The sequence below is a fragment of the Chelon labrosus genome (assembly GCF_963514085.1).
Source record: "Chelon labrosus genome assembly, chromosome: 16".
NCBI classification, from domain to species: domain Eukaryota; kingdom Metazoa; phylum Chordata; class Actinopteri; order Mugiliformes; family Mugilidae; genus Chelon; species Chelon labrosus.
Genome location: NC_140349.1, coordinates 26,618,759 through 26,642,630, shown reverse-complemented (window position 1 = coordinate 26,642,630; position 23,872 = coordinate 26,618,759). Strand labels below are relative to the sequence as shown.

Below are 23,872 nucleotides of genomic sequence, written 5' to 3'. Positions count from 1 at the left end.
GATGCATATTGACAAGCCACAAAGCTTGAGAATGTAATTTGGACAGGTCAGGCTAAACTGGACCGTTTTGGTCACATCAGCTCTATGTTCACAGGTGCAAAAATGTCACATCCAAAGAAAACAATGCTGTACCTACTGCGAAACATGGAGGAGGCTTGGTTATGTTCTGGGGATGCCTCGCTGCATCTGGCGGAGGGGGTTTTCAGGCTGTGCAGTGTACAGTGGAATCTCAAGACTATCAAGGCATTCTGGAAATGTGCTTCCCAGTGTCAGACTCATGACCCACGACTTACGACTTCTCAGTAGTAGGTCATGGGTCCTCCAACAGGATACTGACCAAAAACACACAGTTAAAAACACCAAAGAGTGACTGAGGACAAAACATTGGACTATTCTGAAGTGGCTTTCCATGAGCCCTGATCGAAATCCTATTGAACATCTGTAGGTAGATCTTAAACATGCAGTCTGGGGAAGTCAACCTTCAGACCTGAGACAGCTGGAGCAGTTTGCTCATGAGGAGCAGGCTGAAATACCTTTGAACAAGTGCAGATGTCTCATTGGGAGTTACAGAAATTGCTTATTGCAATGATTGCCTCAAAAGTTTGTACAACACAATATTAAGTTATTGGTACCATTATTATTGTCAAGGCCAGTTTCATTAGTTTGATTTTCTAAATGATTTTGTTGAACCACAATTCAAAATCAATGTCTGATTTTCTAAGTTAATTTTCGGTACACTTTTATTATTACTTTTGTCTGTTTCAAGTTATTTCAGTGACCACTGTAGGTTCTTTTTTTAACGGGGGGAGGTATCAATAATTGTGCCCATGTCTGTATAAATGAATTCATATTGGTCCTCTTGCTGCTCTCTTGTTGTCCTCTCCTCTTTTTCTGTCTCTACCAGGCTGGCTTCAAGCAGATGCAGCCAATCTGTTCTCCCACATCCCAAAGGCGCTCTAACTGATTGGGTTCTGTCATAAAATTTAAATCAATTGAACACATCATCTTACGCTTTGCATTATCATACTAGAAGTAGCCATTAGAACATGGCAAATTGGAGCCATAAAGAGACACAATATTCATATTTAGTTTACAGCTCAAAAAGCATGTGTGCAGTAGCTCTTTAATTTACAAAAGTTTTATACTCTGGAATAAAATACCGTAGCTTAACATGTGGTCCACATTTCTGCCACAGAGCACAAAATCTGTGAAAGTCCACAAAAAATGAAAAACTGAGGAAACAGTGTCCAGCTTCAGCTGTAAAGGGGTTCCGGTAGGCTGGATGTCATAGAGTAGTTTTCTGCAGAGAACTCTGCAGGCTGCCAGTGGCACTCAATCAAAGCGTCATACAGCTCCTCACTGAGCTCCATGAACTTTCTGTTGGCTTCCACCACATCCAACTCCAGACTAGGATCTACAACAAATGGGACAGTTGGTTATGAAGTAAATGTATGGACATGTATATGCAAACAGCATAAATGTATAGCACAATTATGCTATTCCTTAAGTTGTTCTATTTTCTTAAGTTTCTTATGGGCATATCACAAGTCGATAATAAAAAATAAAAAAGAATTAGCAGCTCTAATACTAACCTTCAAGTCCTGCTTCCTCCTCAACAGCATCACTTTCCTAAAATAACAAATATGGAAACTTGTTAGAATGACTTATGACTGTCAACAATTACCAACAATTGATGAAGACAATGCTGGCCGTAGACAGGGGGAGTTTACCTGTGGAGGCGTATACTGTGTGTAGTCATATTGCGGATAGTTATAGCCATAAGCTCCTCCAGTCTGGTCATAGCCCCAGGAGGGGTAATACCCAGGATACGTCTGCTGCTGGTATTGGTTATACTGGTCATAGTTTTGTCTGTATGCGGAGTTGGACTGCCAGGATTTTTGTTCTGAATGCTGCTGCTGCTGCTTGTTCCTTAAACTTTGAGAGGGAGGAAGATGAACACAGATGAACTCCAGGCACCAGTACAACAGCTTCATGACAAAAGGAGCTACATTACCGAGAAGAACTCACTTGTTAGCAGCCAGGCTCAATCTCAGAGGTTTACTTCCCAGCCCCATTGCACCCTGACACTCCTCTAATGCTCGCTTCTGCAGCCGCTCATCTGGGAACTGAACAAAGCCACAGCCCCTACAGTGAAACACACAGGCAGGGATGTTAGCTGATTGCATATCTTCTTACTCCATCTATGCCACTACAGTTGATCCACTCTTCAGCTCTGGCAAACAAAACCACTTCTGGCTGATGAAATATGTATCATTACAGGTGACCACTGGGGGTTATGTTATCACAGCCACTAGATTTGCAGCCACTACACTGCAAAAGTGGTTAACATGGCATTGATATGCTTAATCAGCTGGTTATCCAAGAAGTCCAATGTTACAGACGATCATATATACACACCCCACACTATAGCAGAGGTTTAGCAATTTGTGAGATTGAAAATGATCGACAACCTGTAAAGAAATAACAGGTAGCAGTTATGTCAAAGAAGAAAATTGTGTATTGCGCTGTACATACGCCCAACTCATCCGTATCCTTGTATAATACCACTTTGTACCACAAGATGCGATAGTGAGCATGGTGAAAGCCATGGATTTAGAAATCCAGAGGTTCAAAGGGTTAGGGTTAAAGCTGTGTGTTAACTGATGTAATCCATTCTCGTCTGTGTCAATGAACAAAGTGAACATTGTGTCAGCTGATATATGTAAATGTTATGCTGACAGAAACTGCTGCACTGCAATATTAGAATGATAAGCAATGGCAATAAAAATAAATATGCTGGCGTCATTTGGACATGTATTTCCATCCTTAAAACAAGCACTATGACCTTGTCTGAAAGGTGGTCAGTCATGGCTGACTGGAATTATTTTAGCACCGTTTAATGTAGCACACCACACAGGAGCTATTCATCAGATGGTGTCTGGGGGAGTGACAATGAAGTATAGCTAGTGATATTCTGTAGTTAACTCACGCTCCTCCAATGTTTTAGTGACAAGGACTCACTCACTCACGGCAGCCATCAGGAGGAAGTTAAATATGTTGGGGTTATGCAGTACTGACGTAGAGTCATTATTGACTTTTATTACAGACACCTCTTAAAAAAACCCAAGGGCATGTCCCGGAGGACCTCAGTGGGGGCTACGTCCACGATAATGAGTCACTGTCCAATCTGTAATCACCCTGACATCGGAGGAAAAAGAAGTAGCATTGCTCATGTTGAAGGACAAAAAGGCATGGGACGATTTAACACCACCATGACCTGTTAGGTGGCAAAAAAGAAATGACAGAAGCAGAATAGGATATAAAAAAATAAAGAATTACATATCTTCTTGACTGGTAAAACAAAATCTATAACTGCCACACATCAATGTAAGTGGTAATATGTTTCTAAGTTAATTTATATGCAGTTCAGTCAAATCATAATAGTTATAGGAGACAAACTCAAAAGCTCATTCTAGCTATCCACAAAACAGAGGCAATTCAGAACAAATTCTCGGTGCAGCAATTGACAACACACACACTTTATCTAAACAATATGCTTTTTTTTGTAGTTGGCTATTTGTAATAAGCAATGACTGTCAAATCAGACAGTATGGACCATTCACACTAATTAGCACTTTAAACAGTCGAGATATTGATAATACATTTATGATGCATTTGGGGTTGATGAAGTTAGTGGTGTTGAAGTCTCCAACACTCCTGTGTTCCCTCGAAAGACTTGTGAATTTTTTGCTGTTTTGCTTTTTTGGTTCTTTAAGTTTACTATAACTCCAAAGTTGCACTGCTGACAGGTCTCCTAGCTAATATTCATGTGACACATGCTGTGCATCTGAGTTACTATACAACATGATGCTCAAAGTCTAAAAGAATTATACATTATTTTCCCACACCTGATGCAGTGAATCCGGCCAATAACAAACTCCATAGCTGAAATGCCTTATGTTAGTAGAATAGACTGTGTAAAGTGAGTAAATAGAGACTACAGTAGGAGAGGTTTTGAGTAAGTTGGCAACAATACCACATATATTACATATACTGAATTGTAATGTAAAAACTCACTTGGAGTTGCCCATGCTGTCCAGCACAACTTTTCCGCCACGACAGGAAGGGTAACGGTTGTAAAAGAACTCATAAAGCATCCCATCATCCACCTCTGGAGTCAGGTCACCAACAAACAGAGAGAACATCTGACTATAACAAGAAGAAAAGACAGACTGATATTTCCCGTTACAGAGAATAAGTGATATGATGCTTTAGCAAACGAAGGAATTACTGACAATTTTATCATTATTTGAACATGTTAATGCAAAAGTCATCTTTGATATCCTGCTTCCTCATTTGAACTCACCCACTCTCCTGTTTCCCAAACGTCGCTCGATTTAGTTTGAATCTTGTGGGCTGTGAGAAAGAGACAGAAAAGTCTGTCAAGCTGTTGAGTTTTCAACGAAAGACATAAAAGAAAAATGGATGCTATAATAATAAGATATTACTAATAAATGCCCATACCGGATTGGCTCCTGGTAAGGATTTTCCATTGATTTTGCGAAGACACCTCTCAGCTGTGGCCTCATCTGTCATCTCCACAAAACAGTAACCCAGAGCACCCCTGGGTGACAACATATTGTTTAACGTCATATTAAAATACGTGTCGAAAGGACAACCAGTTGTGGATTTAGCTCTCACCCCGTCATCTTATTGCGTATGATCCGCACATTAATCGCCTGTTCACCCATGGTGGAAAAGGCTCTGGTGATGAACTTCTCATCCATGTAGGACTCCAGCTGCAGAGCAACAACAACAAAAACAAACTTAAGTTACCCAGGTTATCTAGTCCAGGTTAGACAAATGTGCACCAATCAGCTGCAACATTATGACTACCCACAGATGAAATGAATCACATTGATTTTCTCTTTGTCATGCTACCTGTCAGTGACGGGATATATTAGGCAGCAAACATTCTGTCTTCAAAATTTATGTGATAGAAACTGGACATTGACAAGGGCCAAACTATGATACCCAGATATGTCAGATATGTTTTTCAAAATACATGCAGTTCTTGTGGGGTGTTCAAAAGTGGGAAAAGAGAGGAAAAACTGTTAACCGGGTCATGGATAAAATTTGCGAAAAGTTATTCCTGGTTCTGACAGAAGGGTTTCAGGACACACAGTGCGCCTCAGTTTGTTGCGTATGGGGCCGTTTAGCCGTAGACCAGTCAGTGTGCCCATGCTGACCCCAGGAGTCCACCACCGAAAGCGCGAACAATGGGCACGTGAGCATTAGAACGGGAGCACAGAACAATAGAAGAAGGTGGTCTGAAGAATCACTTGCTATTTTACATCGATTGCCGGATAAATGTAGACCTACACAATATTAGCCAGGTGGTCATAATGGCATGCCTGCTCGGTGTATAAGTTCACGTTGACTTGGAGTGTCGAGCCCCTGCAGACGAGATGTTTTCCCATTTATATCTTGTAATTTCTTTTTAAACGACGTTATTGATTTCAGATTTCTGAACATAAACTAATGGCTACCGCGGTGGCCCGAATGTATGCTAAGCGGCACACACTTGAGTAAGACCCGTGCTTCCGGACATAGTTCTTTGGGCATGTTAAACTATCCGACTTTTAGCATTCAACAACCGGAACTAACACAATCACCGAACAGCTTTTATTTTTACTAGGTTTCTACTCAGAGCAAAGTAACAAACACGGGAATGCTAACATGTGGGGTTACAGTTATACTGCGTGCATTCAACGTATGGAACTCACGGTGAGCTAGCTAACGCCGTGGCCCCGATAAATTATTTATCGCAGTAAATAATTGTAAATAAACGACTTACGTTCCCCATCCATAGCGTACTCATGGTGCTGCAAGAGTTGATGTTTCACCGCGAATGTACTGACTATAACTTCTGTGACTTCGAAGTTACACTGGAGCTTCAGATTCAAACACGACAACACCAACTAGCATAGTATTACGAGTCGCAAACATTACGCTTTTACGTCACTCAACTGAGGCCGCTACGTCTTTACGTCAGAAGCCCTGCGTATTCGCTTTTTTCCTTGATATTTTTGAAACTATGAGTTGTTTATATTTTACTGTGTTTTTGTTGTTTTAAAGAGACTATATAAAATGCACTGAGCTCAAGAGTCTTGTTATTTATTTAATGCCTTCTTGTAACAGCATTAAATAAATTAACTGCTTCATAGTCACTAAATGTTTAAATGATTTGTAAGTGTCCTACGCTAATTTTATTTAGATGTGTAATGAATTTGAGTAAATGTATTTTTTTATCTATCTATCTGTCTATCTATCTATAGTGGTGGTGTGGGATAAAACAAATAGTAATGGCACCATAACATTTGTGTGTGCTGAGTTTATTGACAAGGATGAAGCCTGGTTCTGGAAGGAGACCACCTCCACAGGCTGAAGAGGAGAAACACAAGATCATTACATGTTCCACAACAAACTAAATAACCTGTTCTAGCATCAAATAAACCATAAAGTTTTTTGTTTGTTTGTTTGTTTGTTTAAAGCAATACACTCCCAGCGTTCCTAATATGTCACAAATATTATCAACCTACAGACATAAAAACACCGACATCAGCTGTACTGCACAGGGTTGTGAGATCATCTGAAACACAAATTCTTAATTTGGAAAGAAAAAGATGCGTTTGTGTGATACAGTTCTCTTAACAGGGAAATGGCCCTAAGGTTATAAATTAACACAACGTGTTGTCGTAATACAGTGATGTTTGCATGTCATCTTATACCCTGCACATAAACTAATACACCTCAGTTAAGTAGGTGCTTATGTCAGTAACATGTCCATAACGCCATTATTGGAAACTATACAATTATTGATTTTTGTTTATGTGCAAAGCATACTGAAAAGCCAAAGAAGAAATAAAGTGACTGCATCCAAAATCAACTAAAATTATCATGAAAAAACATGGAATGGTTTTCTTAATATAAAGATGTTAGGATATATTGTCCAAACATACTTTAAATAAGATGGTTATGGCGTTGGCAGACAAAACAATCCCTTCAAAGTACAAATTAAAGTGTACTCTCAATATGTTAATAAAATATTTTGTTAAATATACAAGCATTGTAAGGATATGTACAAGGGTCAGATTTCCTCTACTATGCACAAATTCTATTAAGCTTGTGAAAGTAGTTTACTACTACTACTACTACAGAGAATTCAACATTTTGCGTGCACAAGATAAATCTTTGTGCCTTACCTTGTCTAAGAAAGATATGTTGTTTTTACAGTTTTTAATCTTGTTTGCTCAAAATGTTCTTATGCAAACATTATCCTGGTGACAAAAAATCATTATCATACATTAAGTACATATTCTTGTTCAGAGAAGAAACAAAGTTCCTCCATAATTAATTTTTCAATGATATGTGTTAATATACACTTTTCCACTCTTTTACCATTGTTAAAATCATCTTATATCTGACTGGCAGACTGTTCCAACTGTTTATTAAACCTACGTAAACTGATATAATGATTGATATACACCGATCAGCCACAACATTAAAAACACTCACAGGAGTAAGTAAATAGTAAATAACATTGACCATCTTGTGACAATGCAATGATATGCTGGGAAACCTTTGGACCTGACACTCGTGTGGATGTTACTTAGACATGACCTAAACCAGACCATGCACCCCAGCAGGATGCAGCCTGACACAGGCATATACACAAAAACGGTTAAGAAACAACAAAAAAAAACATGAAAAACCGCACAAGGTGTTGACCTGGCCTCCAAATCCCCTAGATCCCAAACTGATTAAGTATCTGTGCAATGCACTGGAACAAGCCTGAGGCTCTTCCCCTCAACATACAGGACCCAAAGACCCCCACTAACATTCTGTTGCCAGACACCACAGGACTCCCTCAGAATTCTCTGATGAGTCACAACTGTTTTGGAGGCACAAGGGAGACCTACACAATATTAGGCAGGTGGTCATAATGTTATGCCTGAACGGTGTAAGGATGTTATTAATGACCAACTCAGCTGCATGCTTTTGGGTTAATTAACACAAAGTTATCAAACTTTCGTGACGAAGTTCTCTAATCTTCTCATAATCTTCAGAAATAGGGACACACTACAATTTGTGGAGATTTTTTTTATCTTGGTAGAGAAGTTATCAACTAACAGAGCTCCCTAGGCAGAATGAACACTGATGAAATTATCTTCCTTTATACAGAGAATTACCAGCAGAAATAATTGCCACAAAAATAAAAAAAAAAAAAAAAAAAACAATACAATGTTAGATGTTTAAAACTGACATATTTCCAGTTTCTCTAAAATGTTATGCTAACTGCTCCAAGTAAATGACTGAAAATATTGTAGATGAGATGAATATATAATTTCCCACTGAAAAAAAAAATAAAAATAGAAAATATAAAGCTGAAATACCAAAAAGATGTGTTCACATACAAGATACCATGCAGCAAAACCTTCCAGGCAGCGTGTTTATTGAAACACAAAAACCAAGTTAGTGTTTCTCATGATGATTCATGATAATGGCTTTGTTGATTTCATCCACTGTCGCTTGTCAATCTAGATCACTGTTCATGGATGCACTGTAGCTAAAAAGCTCATTAGCAAGGATGGAAGACATATTCCTCATACTCAATCCTTCAAAGCTCTAATTGGATTGGTCAGTTGGAATGTTGAACAAACTAAAGAAGCGAGTGACATGTAGAAAGCTGGACACTTACTAACGTTCAGTACAAACAGATAAATGATTTACAGCTGAATGCAGGAAGCACATTTTAAGGTTTTCCAATGTGCAAATTAAGATGGAAAGCCATAAATAAGACAGAATCACCCTGGATACTCTCTGAAGTTAATAGGCTTAATAGGAAGACATATTATTCAGATAATACATAGAATTCCTACGTACTTAGAATTCCTATACAGATTTGTAAGGCGGATTACATTCAAAACTCACTGTGTACATACTGTATAGAGTGCTTCATTGACATACAACATATACATATTTCAATATGTGCATGTGTAAGTGCCATATCTTTGGATATAACTGTTTAGGATGTAAAAGGTATGTAATGAAGCACACTAGAAAAAGGCCAAACCAAAGGGAAAAGGAGCCATATAATTGAATAAAAACTCTCTTTTTTTTGTGTAGGAACTGACAAGATAACGGAAACAAAACCAACCAACAAATGAAACCAACCTAATGATAGAGTACGTAGAAAGTAGTTAATTAAATGTAAACCATGAAAAAGAGAGTGCAGTACAACTGAAGAAAGTGACACTTTTAAAGACAGATAACAGAAACCGTTTTGCGTGAGAATACTAAAGATCAGTATGGAGACAGCAGATCAGTCTAGAGTCCAGATCTGCAGAAGGATATGGTGAAGATGATGAGGTATATGAGCTTGCTGGACACAGCTGCTTCTCACATAAACACAGATACACACACTCAATCCATCTTCTCCTTGTGAACCAGCTTGGGGGCGTCCACAAAGTCTTGGCCATTAAACAGGATGATAGTAGCTGTGATAGCACTGGCAGCTCCCCAGAACATCACGTAAGCCAGGGTCTCGGTCCATGTGTCACCTGGAAGACAAACAGCGGCCATTTATACTGGTTTTCAAAACAACAGGCATAACCGGTCATCTGAAAACTGAATTGTTCAGCTGTCCATCCCCCCCACATGCCTGATGGTGCAGATTCACTTCTCTTTCAATCAATACAGCTGTCTGCACTTGCTCTATGGATCTTTTTAGACTTTTGTTTTATACTTGAAACTACAGTACAGTAGATATTTCTTGGGCTTCGGCCTACACAACCGTAGCCTGGAAGCAAGAGAATGGTTGTGGCAGAAGGTTGGTCTATAACCCCTCCATTGCAAACGGACTATGTTCTGGCAGGGCAATCAAATCATTTGGGCGGGTTTTATGCGTGATGGACAGAAGAGTAACAGCAACACAGTCACCTGTGGAGTTGTCCGCTTAGTTGCTGGACTACCCAATTGCATGCCGGGGTAAGGTCTTCTTGAAACATGTCCCATAATGAAATCCAAAAGGACCGTAACCAGATTTATATTCTGGTGAGACTTAAGTCTGGTACACCAGGCTAACACAAGTGTACTCTGCTACTACAATGATTGAGTATAGACACAGGTTAAGGGAATAGTCCGCAGAACAATTTATACTGTTCAAAAGCTATAGAAAGTTTGTAGAGCAGCAAGCAGCAGCGAAAAATGTTTAGTTCACAGTTTTTTAACAGTAAATGGAACATAGGACGTATGAAGGCGATAAGTAAACAGCAAAATGAGGCTTATCTGTGAGAGTGTGGCCAGGGAGACAGGAATGAAACTAAACTCCAATCCATAGATATTCAGGGAGAAGCTACAAAAGCACCAAGATCTGAATACAAAAGGTTTCTATGCAGAGATTTCTCTCAGTGGTGCAGCCACACATGTATTGAGACAGTCGCATTTGCTTGAGGGAGAAGATGAATTAATTGCGGTCAGCCCTGCTGCTAAGGAGGAAATCTTCAACAAAGTCACAGTGAATACCCTTGCTGTGAGACTGAAGTGGAAACACTATTGGGCTCTCTGGAACATTTATAAAAGACATTATACTTCAGATTAAGAACTTGTTGGACTGTCGAACAGCAGCTGAAATCTCCTCAAAACTTTCTAACATGAAACTGTAACTATGGAAATATAAAATGGCAGGGTGTGAACTTCTCATGTTTCTCTTAAGAGTACAACAAAGCGACACCATGAGTACTTTTGCAAATTGACTTGCTTCCTTTACTTTGCGTAGGCTTCAAACTGATGCGTTGTGGTGAGGCTTAAGTATCTCTCATTCAGGACATATCAGTTTTCATGTTTTGTATTTTAGTTTTTTTTAATAGCAGCATAGCCAAACAAAACAAGCAATGGAGAAGAAAGGTGCGTGTACTGTGAGTACAAGCACAGTGACAGTGGTTACTAAATGGAAAATGTTAGATACAACTCTGTATAGCCACTTTTAACCATGCTACTAAATATTCACAGATATGAATTTTCTCCGTAATTAAATTATTTGTTTACTGGATAAGAATTCCAAAATGCTGGCTTAAATCAACATAAATAAAACAAGGTATTAAACAAGGTGCAGGTTAATCAGCAGATCAACTTACCAGCCATGAGAAGACAGACGATGCACATGGAAAATGCCACCAGCATAATGATGGGCAGCTGAATAAAAAAGAATGATTCAAAAGATTAGAAGAATCACATTCACAGCTGCTACTGGCCACAACAGAAAGCAAATAGTGATATACTGACTGTTAGGAACTTCCAGTCCTTCTGAACACGAAGAGGAGTGGGTCCATCTGACTCATCAACAGCAAAGTTACCCAGGAACAGGTCAATGGAATCCTAAAAGCAACACCACATTGACACCTTTACTGGACAGATCAAATATACTGTTCCAAATCAAATATATTCAGATTCACTGAAACTTATGCAAAATTTTATACTCTACTATAATGTAACTAGAAGAACCACAGTCCTTATAATACACAGTGCAATAACATAGGCGTGTAGTTACTATATAATATGTTTCTGTGTTCATATTAAATGTTCATACAATCCAGTAAATTCTTAATTCACTGTCAAATTTATGGAAGCTTGTGTTTAGTATAGTGAATACTGCATACATCTCTAAGCAGTCTGTGATTAGCCACGAAGAACAGTGAGACTTTCCTGGCCCAATACCAATATCCAGAGTGATGATATATTTACAGCAAATTATGTAACACACGTGATACCTGTCTGAATCCATCAGAAAAGTTGTTTTTGTAGTAGCGGATCATGGAGTTCCAACCATCCATCAGCAGCCCCAACCGAGTTCTCTTCCCTGTCCTGAAGAAGAAATGTACTTTCATTAAACCACAGACATAATGATAGTACTGCACTGTGGACAGTAATGTTAGTCACTGTGACACACAGTGTTACAGTACTGTACCTTGTGAAGTCTGTTTTTAAGGCTCCAGTTCCTGCATACTGTACTGCACATGCATTGGCATTGTCAGCCCATGCTGGTTAGAGAGCACACACAAACAACATGAGGTCACACTCAGAGGCTACAGTCTCTACCACTCTAATCACACGATACATGCTAAAAGTTAAACAGAGAGAGAATATTACAGTTTTTGTAGATCTTCTCAAACTCTGCCTGTTCTTCAATTCGCTGACCCACATTCAGGACCCCCATCCTCTGTGGAGACATGGAAGAATGCCTGTACTCGTCAGTAACATTTAGGGCTTTCACAGAGTTTATAAAACATGTGTTATGTGTCACGTAAACAGCATATTTTGTTTAGATATTCAATTAGGCCTTTTTTTAAATGCAGCATTTTCTAGTTAAACATTAGCAACGCTTTGGGACTGCAATTACCATTAAAGCCTACATCATGAAAGAACTACATGATTATTTTGCCGTTTGAATTGCTTTTGCAATTGTGGAGTTAAAAAACCTGAAGCTGAGACTGCAGTGAGCGTCGGGCCAGCAAGCTCTGGATGACATTGGTCCTGTCCAGGCAGTCCATGCAGTTACTGCGGAACACTCCTCTCTGTTGTGCCAGCGTCTTTCCCTCCGAGTTCACCATGAAGTAACTAAAAAGTATACAGACAAAGATCAGAACAATCCTTCAGTGTATACAACTCTATAATAGCCTAAAACAGCTGCTAATGACATTACCCATATTCTTCCTGTGTCTCCGCGACAGCATCGACTAAGATCTGAAGACGATCCCATCTCATGTGGCTGCACTCTTTGTGGAAGTCAAATGCTATGTAACTGAGGACATAAGAGACAATGTTAGAGTGTCCTACAATAGGATTAAGGGAAATGTCTGGAATGTTTTTTTTTTTTTTTCCAGAAAAGCTATACTATCCAGTCAATAATAATGGCAAGGAAGAAAAGCAGTGTGTTTACATGCTTAAGTACCTGAATCACAGCCAGTACAGTATTTTTTCTTTGTAATCAGGATAGGAGAGTTAAACTAGATTTAATTCATTTGCATAAAGCAATCTTATTTGTCATCCAGTGTTAGAAGAGTATTACAACCTTGAAAAATATCCCTTTAAAAGGTAAATTTGGAACAAATTGAAAAATGTGCAAGTACATTCCGATTAATTGATGAGTTAACTGTGGACAACAATGAAATTAATAGAAATTAAATATTTTAATCAATTGGCAGTCTTCATTTTTACAAATAGTAATGCATTCTCATATTCAAAATAATTCCATTAAAAGTCTAACTGCAACTGTAAATAACACAAAGCAGCATCTATGGTTCAAAATAATTGTTTCCGCTCACTTGACCCTTTGTGTTGCTCTGTTTGAGGCAGGAGAGACCTGATTACAACCTGCTGCATGTATGCACAGATTTACAGCTGCTGGTTACTGTACTGTAAATAAGTTTGTTCTCTATTTACTCTGTGATCTGGTTTCTCTGAGTAACCTGGTAACTAGACTATGTAAACACATTGAATCCCACCATACACGACCCGGTGAACATAAAAACTGGAGAAGGCATTAAGAGATATCTTACCTGAGCATACCATTGCTCATGCCAGACACCATCTTGGCAAATGCCTCCTCTAGTGGCTTCTCTGAGCCCTTCTGATTCACCTGGAAAAAGCACAGACATAATGAGTCTTAACTGCTTATGTTTTTCAGAGTTTTCCCGTGAGCAGAAGGGGTTAGGGTAAAGGTCCTCACCAGGTTCAGAACAGTTTGCTTCCCATAGATGAGGAGCTGAGAATCAAAATGCCTTTGGAAACCATCCATCTGTACAATGTTTTAAAGCCAAGGTTAATTTTTCCATTATACCATATCATACCATTAATATAATTTTTCAAGTTGTTATTCAAAAAATATTGACATGTGAAAATAGCTGCTCTTACATGGCTCATGGTTTTGCTGATTATGGGTTTAGGTTTGTATTTGAGGTTTGGCCTCTGACTCCAGTAAAAAGGCATCGAGCCACGTGTCTATGGGCAGAAAAAAATCATTAGAACCTTACATCTTTCAAACTTAAATACATCTAAACTAAAAGCTGCACAGAAAGCTGTAAAACGTGTCAGTTTTAAATGTTCTCTATTTCGAACAGAGACAGTAATACTTGCCTGTACAAATGAAGCCTTTGCTCCCTCATACAAAACTATTTGCTCAGTCTCCACAAAGTTAGCAGCATGGCCTTCAGAGTCAATGCCTGTGAAAACAACAGAACAGAAAGCAGGGCACAAGTCAGTAGTGACGAAGACAACCTCTGCTGCTGTTGAACAGAGCAAGCTAAGCTGATCTTGGTTCATACACTACAAGGCGCCAGAAATTAAACTCAAACTATTTATTAAAATGTGTCTGCTATCAGCTGCATTGCTAACCACTAACATGTTATGCCACAAAGCTTGGTTCAGTTCAAGAAAGACATTGTTTCAAAGTCATGGGGGGGTTTTTACCTCTAACATAGTATCTGACACCGGCCCGGAAGCAGCTTCTCCTGGATATGAGGATCCACTCAAAGATCTTCCCATTTATACGACATGGCTTCATGACAATGACTGGACCAGGGTTAAAGAAAATGCTTGACCTCATCGCCATTATGATGTAGATATTCCATTAAAAAATCTTAGACATTCACAAAGGATACATCCATGGACAACAGGAAGTGCAAACTTGTGAAGCTATGGAAAAATAGTGATAATTAGTTAATGAAATAAAATACAAGTACAAAGGCACTGATTAGCATGACTGTGTATTACCTCTGGCTGCCCAGCCAGTTCTCTTAGGAGGTTCCCGTTCCATACAAACCTCTGGTCTGCCTAGAAAAGCATAAGCGATTGGGTAAGACATCAAGAGATAACTCATCACAGAAACAATAGCAAATAAGATTAAAACATAAATTGGTTATATTAAAAAAATGTGAAGGTTTATTGCTATTGAATGCGAATACTTTGAAATGGTAAAATAAGCAGGTTAATGTCTATTCATATAGTTGCAATTTAAAACATGTACAATTAGAGGTAGAGCCTTCAGCTATCATGCTCCTCTCATGTGAAGCCAGCTCCAAGTTTGGGTTTAGGAGCCAGACACCCTCTCCATTTCATATCAGGTTTAAGTTAGACTTAGGTTAGAGCTGGCTCAGATGACCCTGACCCAACTCTAATTATAAGCTTAATAAAAAAAGACAGTTATGCTACCATAGGCCTAGGCTGCTGAGGGACCTCCCACGATACATGAAGCACCTCTCCTCTCCTCTTTCACTCTGAATTTCTTTGTTTGCCACACTCTCTCTCTCTTTCTCTTTGCCTACCTACCAGTGCATTACTTAATTCTTACTGCTCTTCCTACCAATGATTATGCCCAACTGTCTGTCTGCTTGTGGTGCACCTTGTATTCATATATGTTTTCCTAAAACAGAAGGACAATGTAATCTTTAACACATTAGAAGGAAACAGTGTTGGGGACATTTCTCAGCCACAAACTGAATCCTATATGGTACTTAGGCGAGTATTGCAGGAAGCAGGATGGCGAATGTGGCACCAAGTAAAAATAAAGTACAAAGATTGTGTTTTTAGGTAATGAAGGACCATGTCACAAAGTGTGCAACTCATAATGAGATATCCAAAAAACAAGGACAAAACAAAACACTTGACTGCACGTAAGTGTTTGTGACTTCTTTGCAACATTTTAGTACATGAATATGGCATTAACTTCTGTAAAGGCATTTTTCTAGATTCTTTTTTAGAAATTTCACCCTCTCCAGCAGACTCATCTCCTGGAAGTCAGGGCTGGTGTTAGCCAGTCGTTGCAGTGTGTGTGTCAGGTCAAAATCAGTGCAGAAGTAGAAGCCGTCCGTAGTCAGCACATTGTTAATCATGGACAGGAAGGTCTTATTCTCCTGAGACTAGAGGAGGAAAGAAAACAAAGCTTTAGTTTTCATAAAAGTCATGACAACATACTTTGTAGAATACACTGCTAAAACACGCTATGTGGGCAGCAGCATATGATCAATAATGCACTGCCCTCTACAATGAAATTAGAACTACATAGTGTCATAGTCTGCTAAACTATAAAACAACAGTACTCATAGTATTCACAAGCTTGTATCACATAAACCACATGGCCTTGCAGAGATAGTGAGGAAATGAACAGAGGACAAGGACAAGAAGAAAAACTGATTCTTTGAAGCACAACATAAAAGTGCATTACATTTAGTAAAAGTTCAATACATTTATAAATTAAGTGATTTTGCTGTTTTTTCTAGACAAGAATTTTCCACCTTCAAACAGTTTTTTTCTTTGTTATTCTGTTGACGATGAACCAGGAACTCTGATTGATATATGGGAAAAAAAAAACTGATTGATACTGGCCATTATTGATTATAGTTTGCCATAAAGTAAGTGATGACTTTTTCTGTGCATGAACTTATGTTGAACTGACACACAGTTGCTCAAGAAGTACTTAGCAGTTTTTGATGACTTCTGAACCCTTGTAGTTTCAGCTAGTATTTCTGCCACACAGTTTTCATTTTTATTTTTATTTTTTTTATAGAATTTCATGATAAAATTGACACCTGTTAGGTTTTTACTCAAGAACAGTTTTTACTTCCAGAATTAACTAAACTGAAAACCTATTTTCTCAGCCTTAATCCTTAATTATTATTTTTTTTAATTAAATAAGCTTAAGTCATGCTGACCTGGATCTCTGAGAGATGCAGCACTGTCTTCTTATAAGAGATCACATCAAAGTCCACAGCCTTCCACACCGCGTGGCCCAAGAGGCTGCCTACATTCCTCTTCCTGGTGATGACAATCAGGTACATCCCTGTGGTACAAGTAGTCAGTCATAAGTGTATTGTACAGGTTCCAAGACAAATACGAAAAAGCAATGACAACACAGTGCTGTAGTATCTACCTGCAACCAGGCGAATAGTTCCCATGATGCCACAGATGGGCCTTGTGACTGCTGAGGGAGGAACATCCTTTTTACCTAAGGAAGTGGTTAAAAGGTTAGGTCCTCAAAGATATTAGTAATTTATCTTCTATTAAATCTGTAGTATCAAATTTCTTTTTGGTCAGTGGGGATGTTGGTCTTCTTTTCATTGAGTCTAGTGTTGTGCTTTCAGTTCTCTCATGTGTGTCTTGTTCTATCAGCCCACTTGTTGCCAGTATATCTCCTGGTTCCCCCAAATCTGATGCAGACCTTGTTAATTCAGGACAGGACAGCATGGCCTCAGTTAGTCTCTGACACATGTTTCCGAGGCGGTGGCTAGCATGTGTAGCGAGAGGAATCTAAACCAGGACCCTTACTGGAGGCATGCAGAGTAGGATTATACTGTATATACAGCAAATAAACACACGTTTTGTTGTTGTTATCAATACTTTCGATCCATTGGCATGAAAGACATTTAAAGAACCATGTTTAAGAACCACACGTAAATCCTTCCTTTCGCTTCATCTCACATATTATAGAAACTAAGAAAATCTTCACCACCCAGACACCCCAAATCAGCAGGAGAAATGCAACTGCAGAACTTCCATTTATTGGGCAAGTAATACAAATGAGACAACCTACTGGATAAATGACCAAACTCCACTTTGGTTAAACACAGAAAGACAATGTTGCCCATTATTACTTAACATTAATAATTATTATTGCCTATTATTGTACTGTATTGTATTCTCAGATCTTACTGCGATACTATTGTATCTTCCAAATCATTAGACAATCCAGAGATCTCTCATACACTTACAATTAAGGATGTCGTTATGTGATTATTTTGATCGGTATAGGGACCTATCAAGACATTTTTAAAATGACAGGATTAAGTACATAGCCAAACCTTAATCAAACCTGAAAATATCTGCTGCATGGCAGTACAGGCAAAGAACTGGGTTCAGTGTCTTTCTCAAGGACACTTCAGTCAGAGATTTGAAAGTTGCACAATGGGGATGTTTAGTGGGGTGAGGTGGTCGTAGCAGAGCGAAACCACAATAAATCCTTATGAGTTCCATGGGTCTCATACAGATATTCATAGCTTCAAGATAAGCTATACACCACAGAACTGCTCATAAAGATATTTAAGTTTGTTACGGTTGTTGTTGTTTTTTTTTTAAGTGTTAAGAGCCGATATACTTTTAGTTTCTATAGAAAGGTTCTTTAAAATCTTTAAAATATAGCTTGAAGGTAATTTTTAATGCATTGCAGAGCTATTAAGCAATAGGCCTACATTTTATTGACTGAGCTGTGATAGGATCGGTACTCAATATTCAACACCTAATGATAGTCGATAAGGAGTGGGATTGGTATATCCAAAATATACGATAAACTGAGTCAACTAAAATATACAGCAACAATGGAACACTTGAGATCAGCTTGGCAAGACGCTCTGGGAAAGAGATCAAAGAGGAACAAATCTATAAAGATTTCCAAATGACTTCCATTAAATAAAGATCACAACAACAGCGGCAGAGTATAATTAAACATCAATACACAGCCTTAAGACTCCATTGTCGATTCATAGTTATTTACTGTGGTGCAAATTAAGTTAACGCTTTAGCATATAGAGTGAAAACAAAATCGAAAACCTTGTGTTTGAAGTCTACACCCAAAGCTGTGATCATTTCTAATGTCACACAGTAGACCTCCTACCTGTGAGGGTCATCTCATTGGAGACCCTGTCGATTGCCAGCACTGCATCGGCCCCCTCATCACAGGCCTCAATGAAGAACTTCTCAGGGGTTGTATGCCTAGGACAAACCAAGAAGGTAGAAAATACTTTACATTCAAGTGCTTAGATATTGATATGAGATCGCTTGACTTTCTTGAAGACACTTAATCTCTGATCAGAAGGGCTTCTTGTGTTCTAACAGATGTCGCTTTGTTTTTAGCAGGATGCTATGACCTGGATGACCGAGAATCATCACAGATGGTCAAGCAAGTCAAAACAATATTGCAGATTTTCCTCATATTGTGCAGCAGCATATTTGTGAGTGTGACATGTGCTGATGGTATTTCTGTTGTGAAATGGACACTATTCTTCATTTATCATGCAAGCTATTAGAGTACAGTTAATATCAGAATCAGAATACTTTATTAACCCTTCAAGGAGATTGTTTTGTTGCAGTTGTTCTCGTAAAGGACCTATAGTAAAATACAAACCTGATAAAATAACACTACAAAAAATGTAAGCTGCATAAATAAAACAAAAACAAAATATTGCACAAAGTATTCACAATTTGCAGAGGATGGTCACATTAATTACAGCAGAGTCTGAAGAGTCAAGAGTGTTAAGAGATGACCAACACTCAGCGGGAGGAGTTATAGAGTTTGATGGCCACAGGCAGGAATGATCTCCTGTGGAGTTGTGTGGTGCATTTTGGTTGAATGAGTCTATTGCTGAAGGTACTCCTCAGACCGGCCAGTGTGTTGTGGAGAGTGTGGAAGGAGTTATTCAGGATGGTTTTCAGCTTTGCTAACATCCTCCTCTCTGACTCTGTGGTCAGAGAGTCCAGCTCGACACCGACAAAATCACTGGCTTTACAGATCAATTTGTTGAGTCTGTTAGCGTCTGCCACTCCCAGCCTGCTGCCCCAGAACGCAATGGCATTCAGGAGGGCACTGGCCACCACAAACTCATAAACCATGCTCAACATTGTCCGGCAGATGTGGAAGGAAAAGTCCCCTCAGATAGTAGAGTTAGCTCTGGCCTTTCCTGTAGAGTGCCTCAGTGTTGTTCAACCAGTCCAGTTTGTTGTAGACATACACTCCTAGATACTTATACTCATCAACAGTGTCTACATGGGCCCCTCAGATGATAACAGGGGTCACTGGAGCTGGCCCCGAGTTAAACTGTAAATGCTATATGCCTTTACAACTAAACCACTGGTGCATTCAGGTTGAGGCATTAGTAATCTAGAAAGCCCAAGGAAACTCTTACCACACTACGCCCAAACTGTAAGGCAGAAAAACAATCTCAAAGGCAACACAATGTGATTGGGTCACTCACCGGCAGTTGGCAGGTGAGTATATACATGTACAAACATGCTTGGCAATAAAGTCTTTTCTGATTCTGATTCTGATAGAGACTGCTTATCGGTGTATTCACCCAGCTGAGATATGGACCAAACAGCGAAGGTGGTTTCACAAAGCCTTTTTGACATGGAAGAATTCTATCTGACTGAAGTGACGTAGATGTTTTCTGTCAATGTCAAGTGGTTAACAGCAACATGTTTCTCCCTGCTGGTTCTGGATATTCTGCTTTTTGGCTGACTGTAAATAAGAGGTCCATATCTCTTGTTAGGAACAAATACATACTACACTAAACCCACAATCATCATCCTTTGATACACAGTTCAACACAAGACAGTAGTGAAATGGGGCATCCCTGTTGTTGTTGTCATGATTCCCAACATTTATCAACTGTCAAACTAAGTACTGCATGCAAAATGACAACTGAAATATGCAAAAACAAAGAAATGTGATTATTTACTACTAACATTAAGTCTGCTATAGCAGTAGCTTTACTATCAGGTCATTCTAATCAAAGTATTACAGATTATTGTAACAGCTTGAGTAGCACACTGTTTAAATCTCTGCAGCCAGAAAATGGGACCTCCTGTTTAGCCAGGATTACGTTTTCAGCCAAGGGTCATGCCGTTAAACATTCATGCTGTACTCACACAGCCACTCTATTGTTAGTCTTCTATAATCTGGACCAAACAAAACATTCCTGTGGTATTCAGAGGCTATTAAACTATTAAAGGAAACTGTTTGCAGTTTTGTCTATAGACTTCACATTAGACTCCACATAAGTTTCTAAACATGGACTTCACAACTTAATTTCCCCACTGTGGGATAAATAAAGGATTAAAGCATTATTTTACAACAACATTCCAAAACACAAAGTCAAGTAAACTCTTCAGCTGCTACAACAGAAAAAAAGGACAGGGAGTATGTTTATCTTGTTCATCTTTGAGCATACAGTCGCCGTAACAGAGAAAACACCAGGTTTGTATTTTTCATTCTCTTACCCTTCCTTCCCTCTATCTTTTCGTTCCTTTTCTCGTGCTAGTGTTTTTTTTTTTTTACTTTTATACGCACAAGAACCTCCTCATGTCCGGTATATCCACTATTTGGAAGTTCAAATGGTTGATCCCAGTAATGAACTCCTCACGTCACTAGACTATGGTGTACTGTTTTCTGGCAAGTGTTTGACAAACTAAAGGTAAAAACTAAACTGCTAGAATAAATACACCTTCTTGAGCAGAAATGGATAAAGAAAGGGGTCTTCTGAATAGCAAGTTCAGCTTCAAAACTCTGCCAGATGGTTCCCATTTCCAGACCACAGCTATTTGCATTTACCTTCATGCGAATTGAGTTACAACCGGTGTACATCAAGTCTCAAATGCCACTTGCCGGCCAAGCATACAGGTGATGCAGAAAACCCTCCTCCTCTTCACCAAAGGCAGATCACACTGGATTGTTTACAATGTAGATGACTCCCACCACCCACAAAGTTTTTGCCACCAAGCCCGATAAGAACGCCAAGCATATTTGGAACATATTAAAATGTGTGATTAATAATAGCAATTAAAGCTTGTAATCAGTTGCCATCTCTTTTCTATTATTATTTTAAAAAGCCATTTCTCAAAAGTCGGTTGTTATTTTAGAATAGTATTTCCCACAATACATATTTATTTCAAAGTGATACTTTTCTTTTCATAAAGCATTTATTTAATACTCATAGCTCGTAACATATCATCTCTGTAGCCCTGGCAGGAAGGCAGAATGAGTATTTAAGACTGTCAGTCCAAACGCTCAGACAAACGGATTGTCTCATTTAAAGTCAAATGTATGAACCAGGGTGTGTCCGGAAAAGTACACAGCTGTCACCTAATGTTAATGTCATCAATTCATTTCTGTGCGGTTCACTGACAGCTAAGTGAGCTTCGTTAAGTCAGCACAGTTCATGAGCAACGTACTGTTTAAAGGAATGTGCGTGGAAAAACTGACACCCCTCAATGGAACTGACATTCGATCTTCTCAGAATAATATGCGACGTACCCATAAACATGCATGTAATGCTAGCTAGGTTAACTAACTTTCTCGCTGCTCGCACATAAAGCCGGAGCCCGTCGTCAGGGCGACTCGTAGTGTATTTGACAGCCACGTACACAACCTGCTAAATTTACATGTTCATGCTAAGCTATATTCTTCATAATGAATGAGTGTGGACTGAAACTTGACGGGTTCCTGCTCTACCAGTCGATCTTGTCGGTAAACTTCAGCCGCTGTTCTCTCAACCCCAACACTACTTCTTGGCCTTCACCTTCTATTTAGCCTCAGTAATAAGCTGCCCATCTTATTTGCTTTATAATAGTGTATGAAATAAAGGGAGTCCGGAAAATGTTGACTAAAATACATAAAGGCTACTTACAAATTGTATCGCTCATAGACGGTCGCCATCTTCGCTCCGTCTATCTGACCTCAGTGACGACAGCAGTGAGACGAGGAGCTCTGCGAGTTGCCAGATACGTAACCAAAAAGCCGTAGATGGGGCATAGCTTAAAATGCAGCTTTCCGCTCCAGCCTAATGCAACCTGGCTCCCACAAAAGGCGCGATGACGTGTGGTATTTGTAGTTCAAGCCTGTTCAGTTGCGCAACCGGTCGCATAAAATGTATTTTTACTTATACATTTGTCACCTAAAACAGGATGTGACATTATAATCAGGTGTTATGCCAACCACTCTTGAAGCAGTCCTCTACCGTTAAATAAATAAATAAGTAAATACAGTTCAGAAGTTCAGTGTATAAGCCAACACTTCTTTGTAACTGGTAGAAGTGGAGCAGAGCATATACCCTTACATACTGTTTTCGGTCAAATTTGACCCGTTTTGACATTTGACAGTATAAAAATGCCCTAATTCTCCTTCTTTTAGCCTGAAATTTGATCACTTTTTCTAAAGTGACCATAAATATGGAAAAATTAAAATATTTTAAAGTGTTTTACTTTTGGACAGGTGCTGCAAAATTTTGTTTTGTAGGACTCTTGAAACTGTGAAACTGTACAGGTCATGTCTGTGTGTATTTTTTATGGGAAAGTGACGACAGCGTTCAAAGGGGACCATGATATTGGCCCAGGTTCCTGCAGAGACAGACACCCTCTGGTCTGAGGGGGCATGGGGGAGTCTGGAAACAGTGAAATAGTAAAACAGCATAGGACTGAATATGTATAACGCACAAAGGGCACACTTGCAATGTAATAAAATAATCTGCAAAGTAATCTACAAAATATGCTTGATAATACTGATAATTCTGATTATCAATTATGATTTCTTATGATACAACAGTGAAGACAGCGTTTAATGGTTGCAATGATTAAACATGATTTTATTAGGAATTCCAGCAGATCTAGAATGTTCATCTTGTCCACAAAACAATTAAAGATGCAGTGTAAGGATTCATTGCCAGAATGTTTGTTTGTTTAAAGGTCAATATTCAGAAAAGTGAATTCAACATAAAACTCAAAATGATATCAATAGAGACAAAAAGAAATGTTGTAATATATTTAAATCTAACTCATCTCAATACCATCTTCATCTTCTGTAACCTGTGAAGGGTCATCTCAATACCATTAATTCATTCATCTACTGTAACCGCTTGTTTCTGTGAAGGGTCGCGGGGTCTGCTGGAGCCTATCCCAGCTGTCATCGGGCGAGAGGCGGGGTACACCCTGGACAGGTCACCAGTCTATCACAGGGCTAACACAGAGAGACAGACAACCATTCACACTCACA

The 23,872-nt window shown here is 39.0% G+C and overlaps 2 protein-coding genes across 2 annotated transcripts; both read right to left on the bottom strand.

Moving 5' to 3' along the window:
- Positions 1-1,106: 1,106 nt before the first annotated feature.
- Positions 1,107-6,012, bottom strand: LOC311501521 (tRNA selenocysteine 1-associated protein 1-like). Its single transcript, XM_084563400.1, has 9 exons — positions 5,858-6,012; positions 4,702-4,799; positions 4,525-4,624; positions 4,367-4,416; positions 4,078-4,209; positions 2,029-2,145; positions 1,731-1,935; positions 1,593-1,629; positions 1,107-1,414 (listed from the first exon to the last, which is right to left on the bottom strand). Exons 1-9 carry the CDS (start codon positions 5,879-5,881, stop codon positions 1,254-1,256), a joined length of 924 nt encoding a protein of 307 aa, XP_084419526.1. The 5' UTR covers positions 5,882-6,012; the 3' UTR covers positions 1,107-1,253.
- A 367-nt stretch (positions 6,013-6,379) lies between these two features.
- sacm1la (SAC1 like phosphatidylinositide phosphatase a) lies at positions 6,380-23,005 on the bottom strand. The gene is made up of 20 exons (XM_084563198.1): positions 22,512-23,005; positions 18,725-18,822; positions 16,988-17,062; positions 16,770-16,897; positions 15,828-15,977; positions 14,833-14,892; positions 14,721-14,754; positions 14,530-14,631; positions 14,197-14,282; positions 13,975-14,061; positions 13,790-13,858; positions 13,620-13,699; positions 12,764-12,862; positions 12,540-12,678; positions 12,211-12,280; positions 12,029-12,101; positions 11,832-11,925; positions 11,347-11,439; positions 11,199-11,256; positions 6,380-9,623 (listed from the first exon to the last, which is right to left on the bottom strand). Exons 1-20 carry the CDS (start codon positions 22,538-22,540, stop codon positions 9,487-9,489), a joined length of 1,761 nt encoding a protein of 586 aa, XP_084419324.1. The 5' UTR covers positions 22,541-23,005; the 3' UTR covers positions 6,380-9,486.
- Between the last annotated feature and the right edge of the window lie 867 nt (positions 23,006-23,872).

What these genes read in the sequence shown, in the direction of transcription:
- LOC311501521 (XM_084563400.1), bottom strand. Translation starts at nt 5,881, where the DNA reads ATGAGTACGCTATGGATGGGGAAC. An exon ending in GACAGCATGGGCAACTCCAA is followed by an intron (nt 2,146 to 4,077) that starts GTGAGTTTTTAC and finishes GTTTCACTGTAG; the next exon opens with GGGCTGTGGCTTTGTTCAGT. An exon ending in TTGAGCCTGGCTGCTAACAA is followed by an intron (nt 1,936 to 2,028) that starts GTGAGTTCTTCT and finishes TCCCTCTCAAAG; the next exon opens with TTTAAGGAACAAGCAGCAGC.
- sacm1la (XM_084563198.1), bottom strand. Translation starts at nt 22,540, where the DNA reads ATGGCGACCGTCTATGAGCGATACAATTT. An exon ending in AACTATTCGCCTGGTTGCAG is followed by an intron (nt 16,898 to 16,987) that starts GTAGATACTACA and finishes CTTGTACCACAG; the next exon opens with GGATGTACCTGATTGTCATC. An exon ending in ATGAGCAATGGTATGCTCAG is followed by an intron (nt 12,863 to 13,619) that starts GTAAGATATCTC and finishes TTATGTCCTCAG; the next exon opens with TTACATAGCATTTGACTTCC.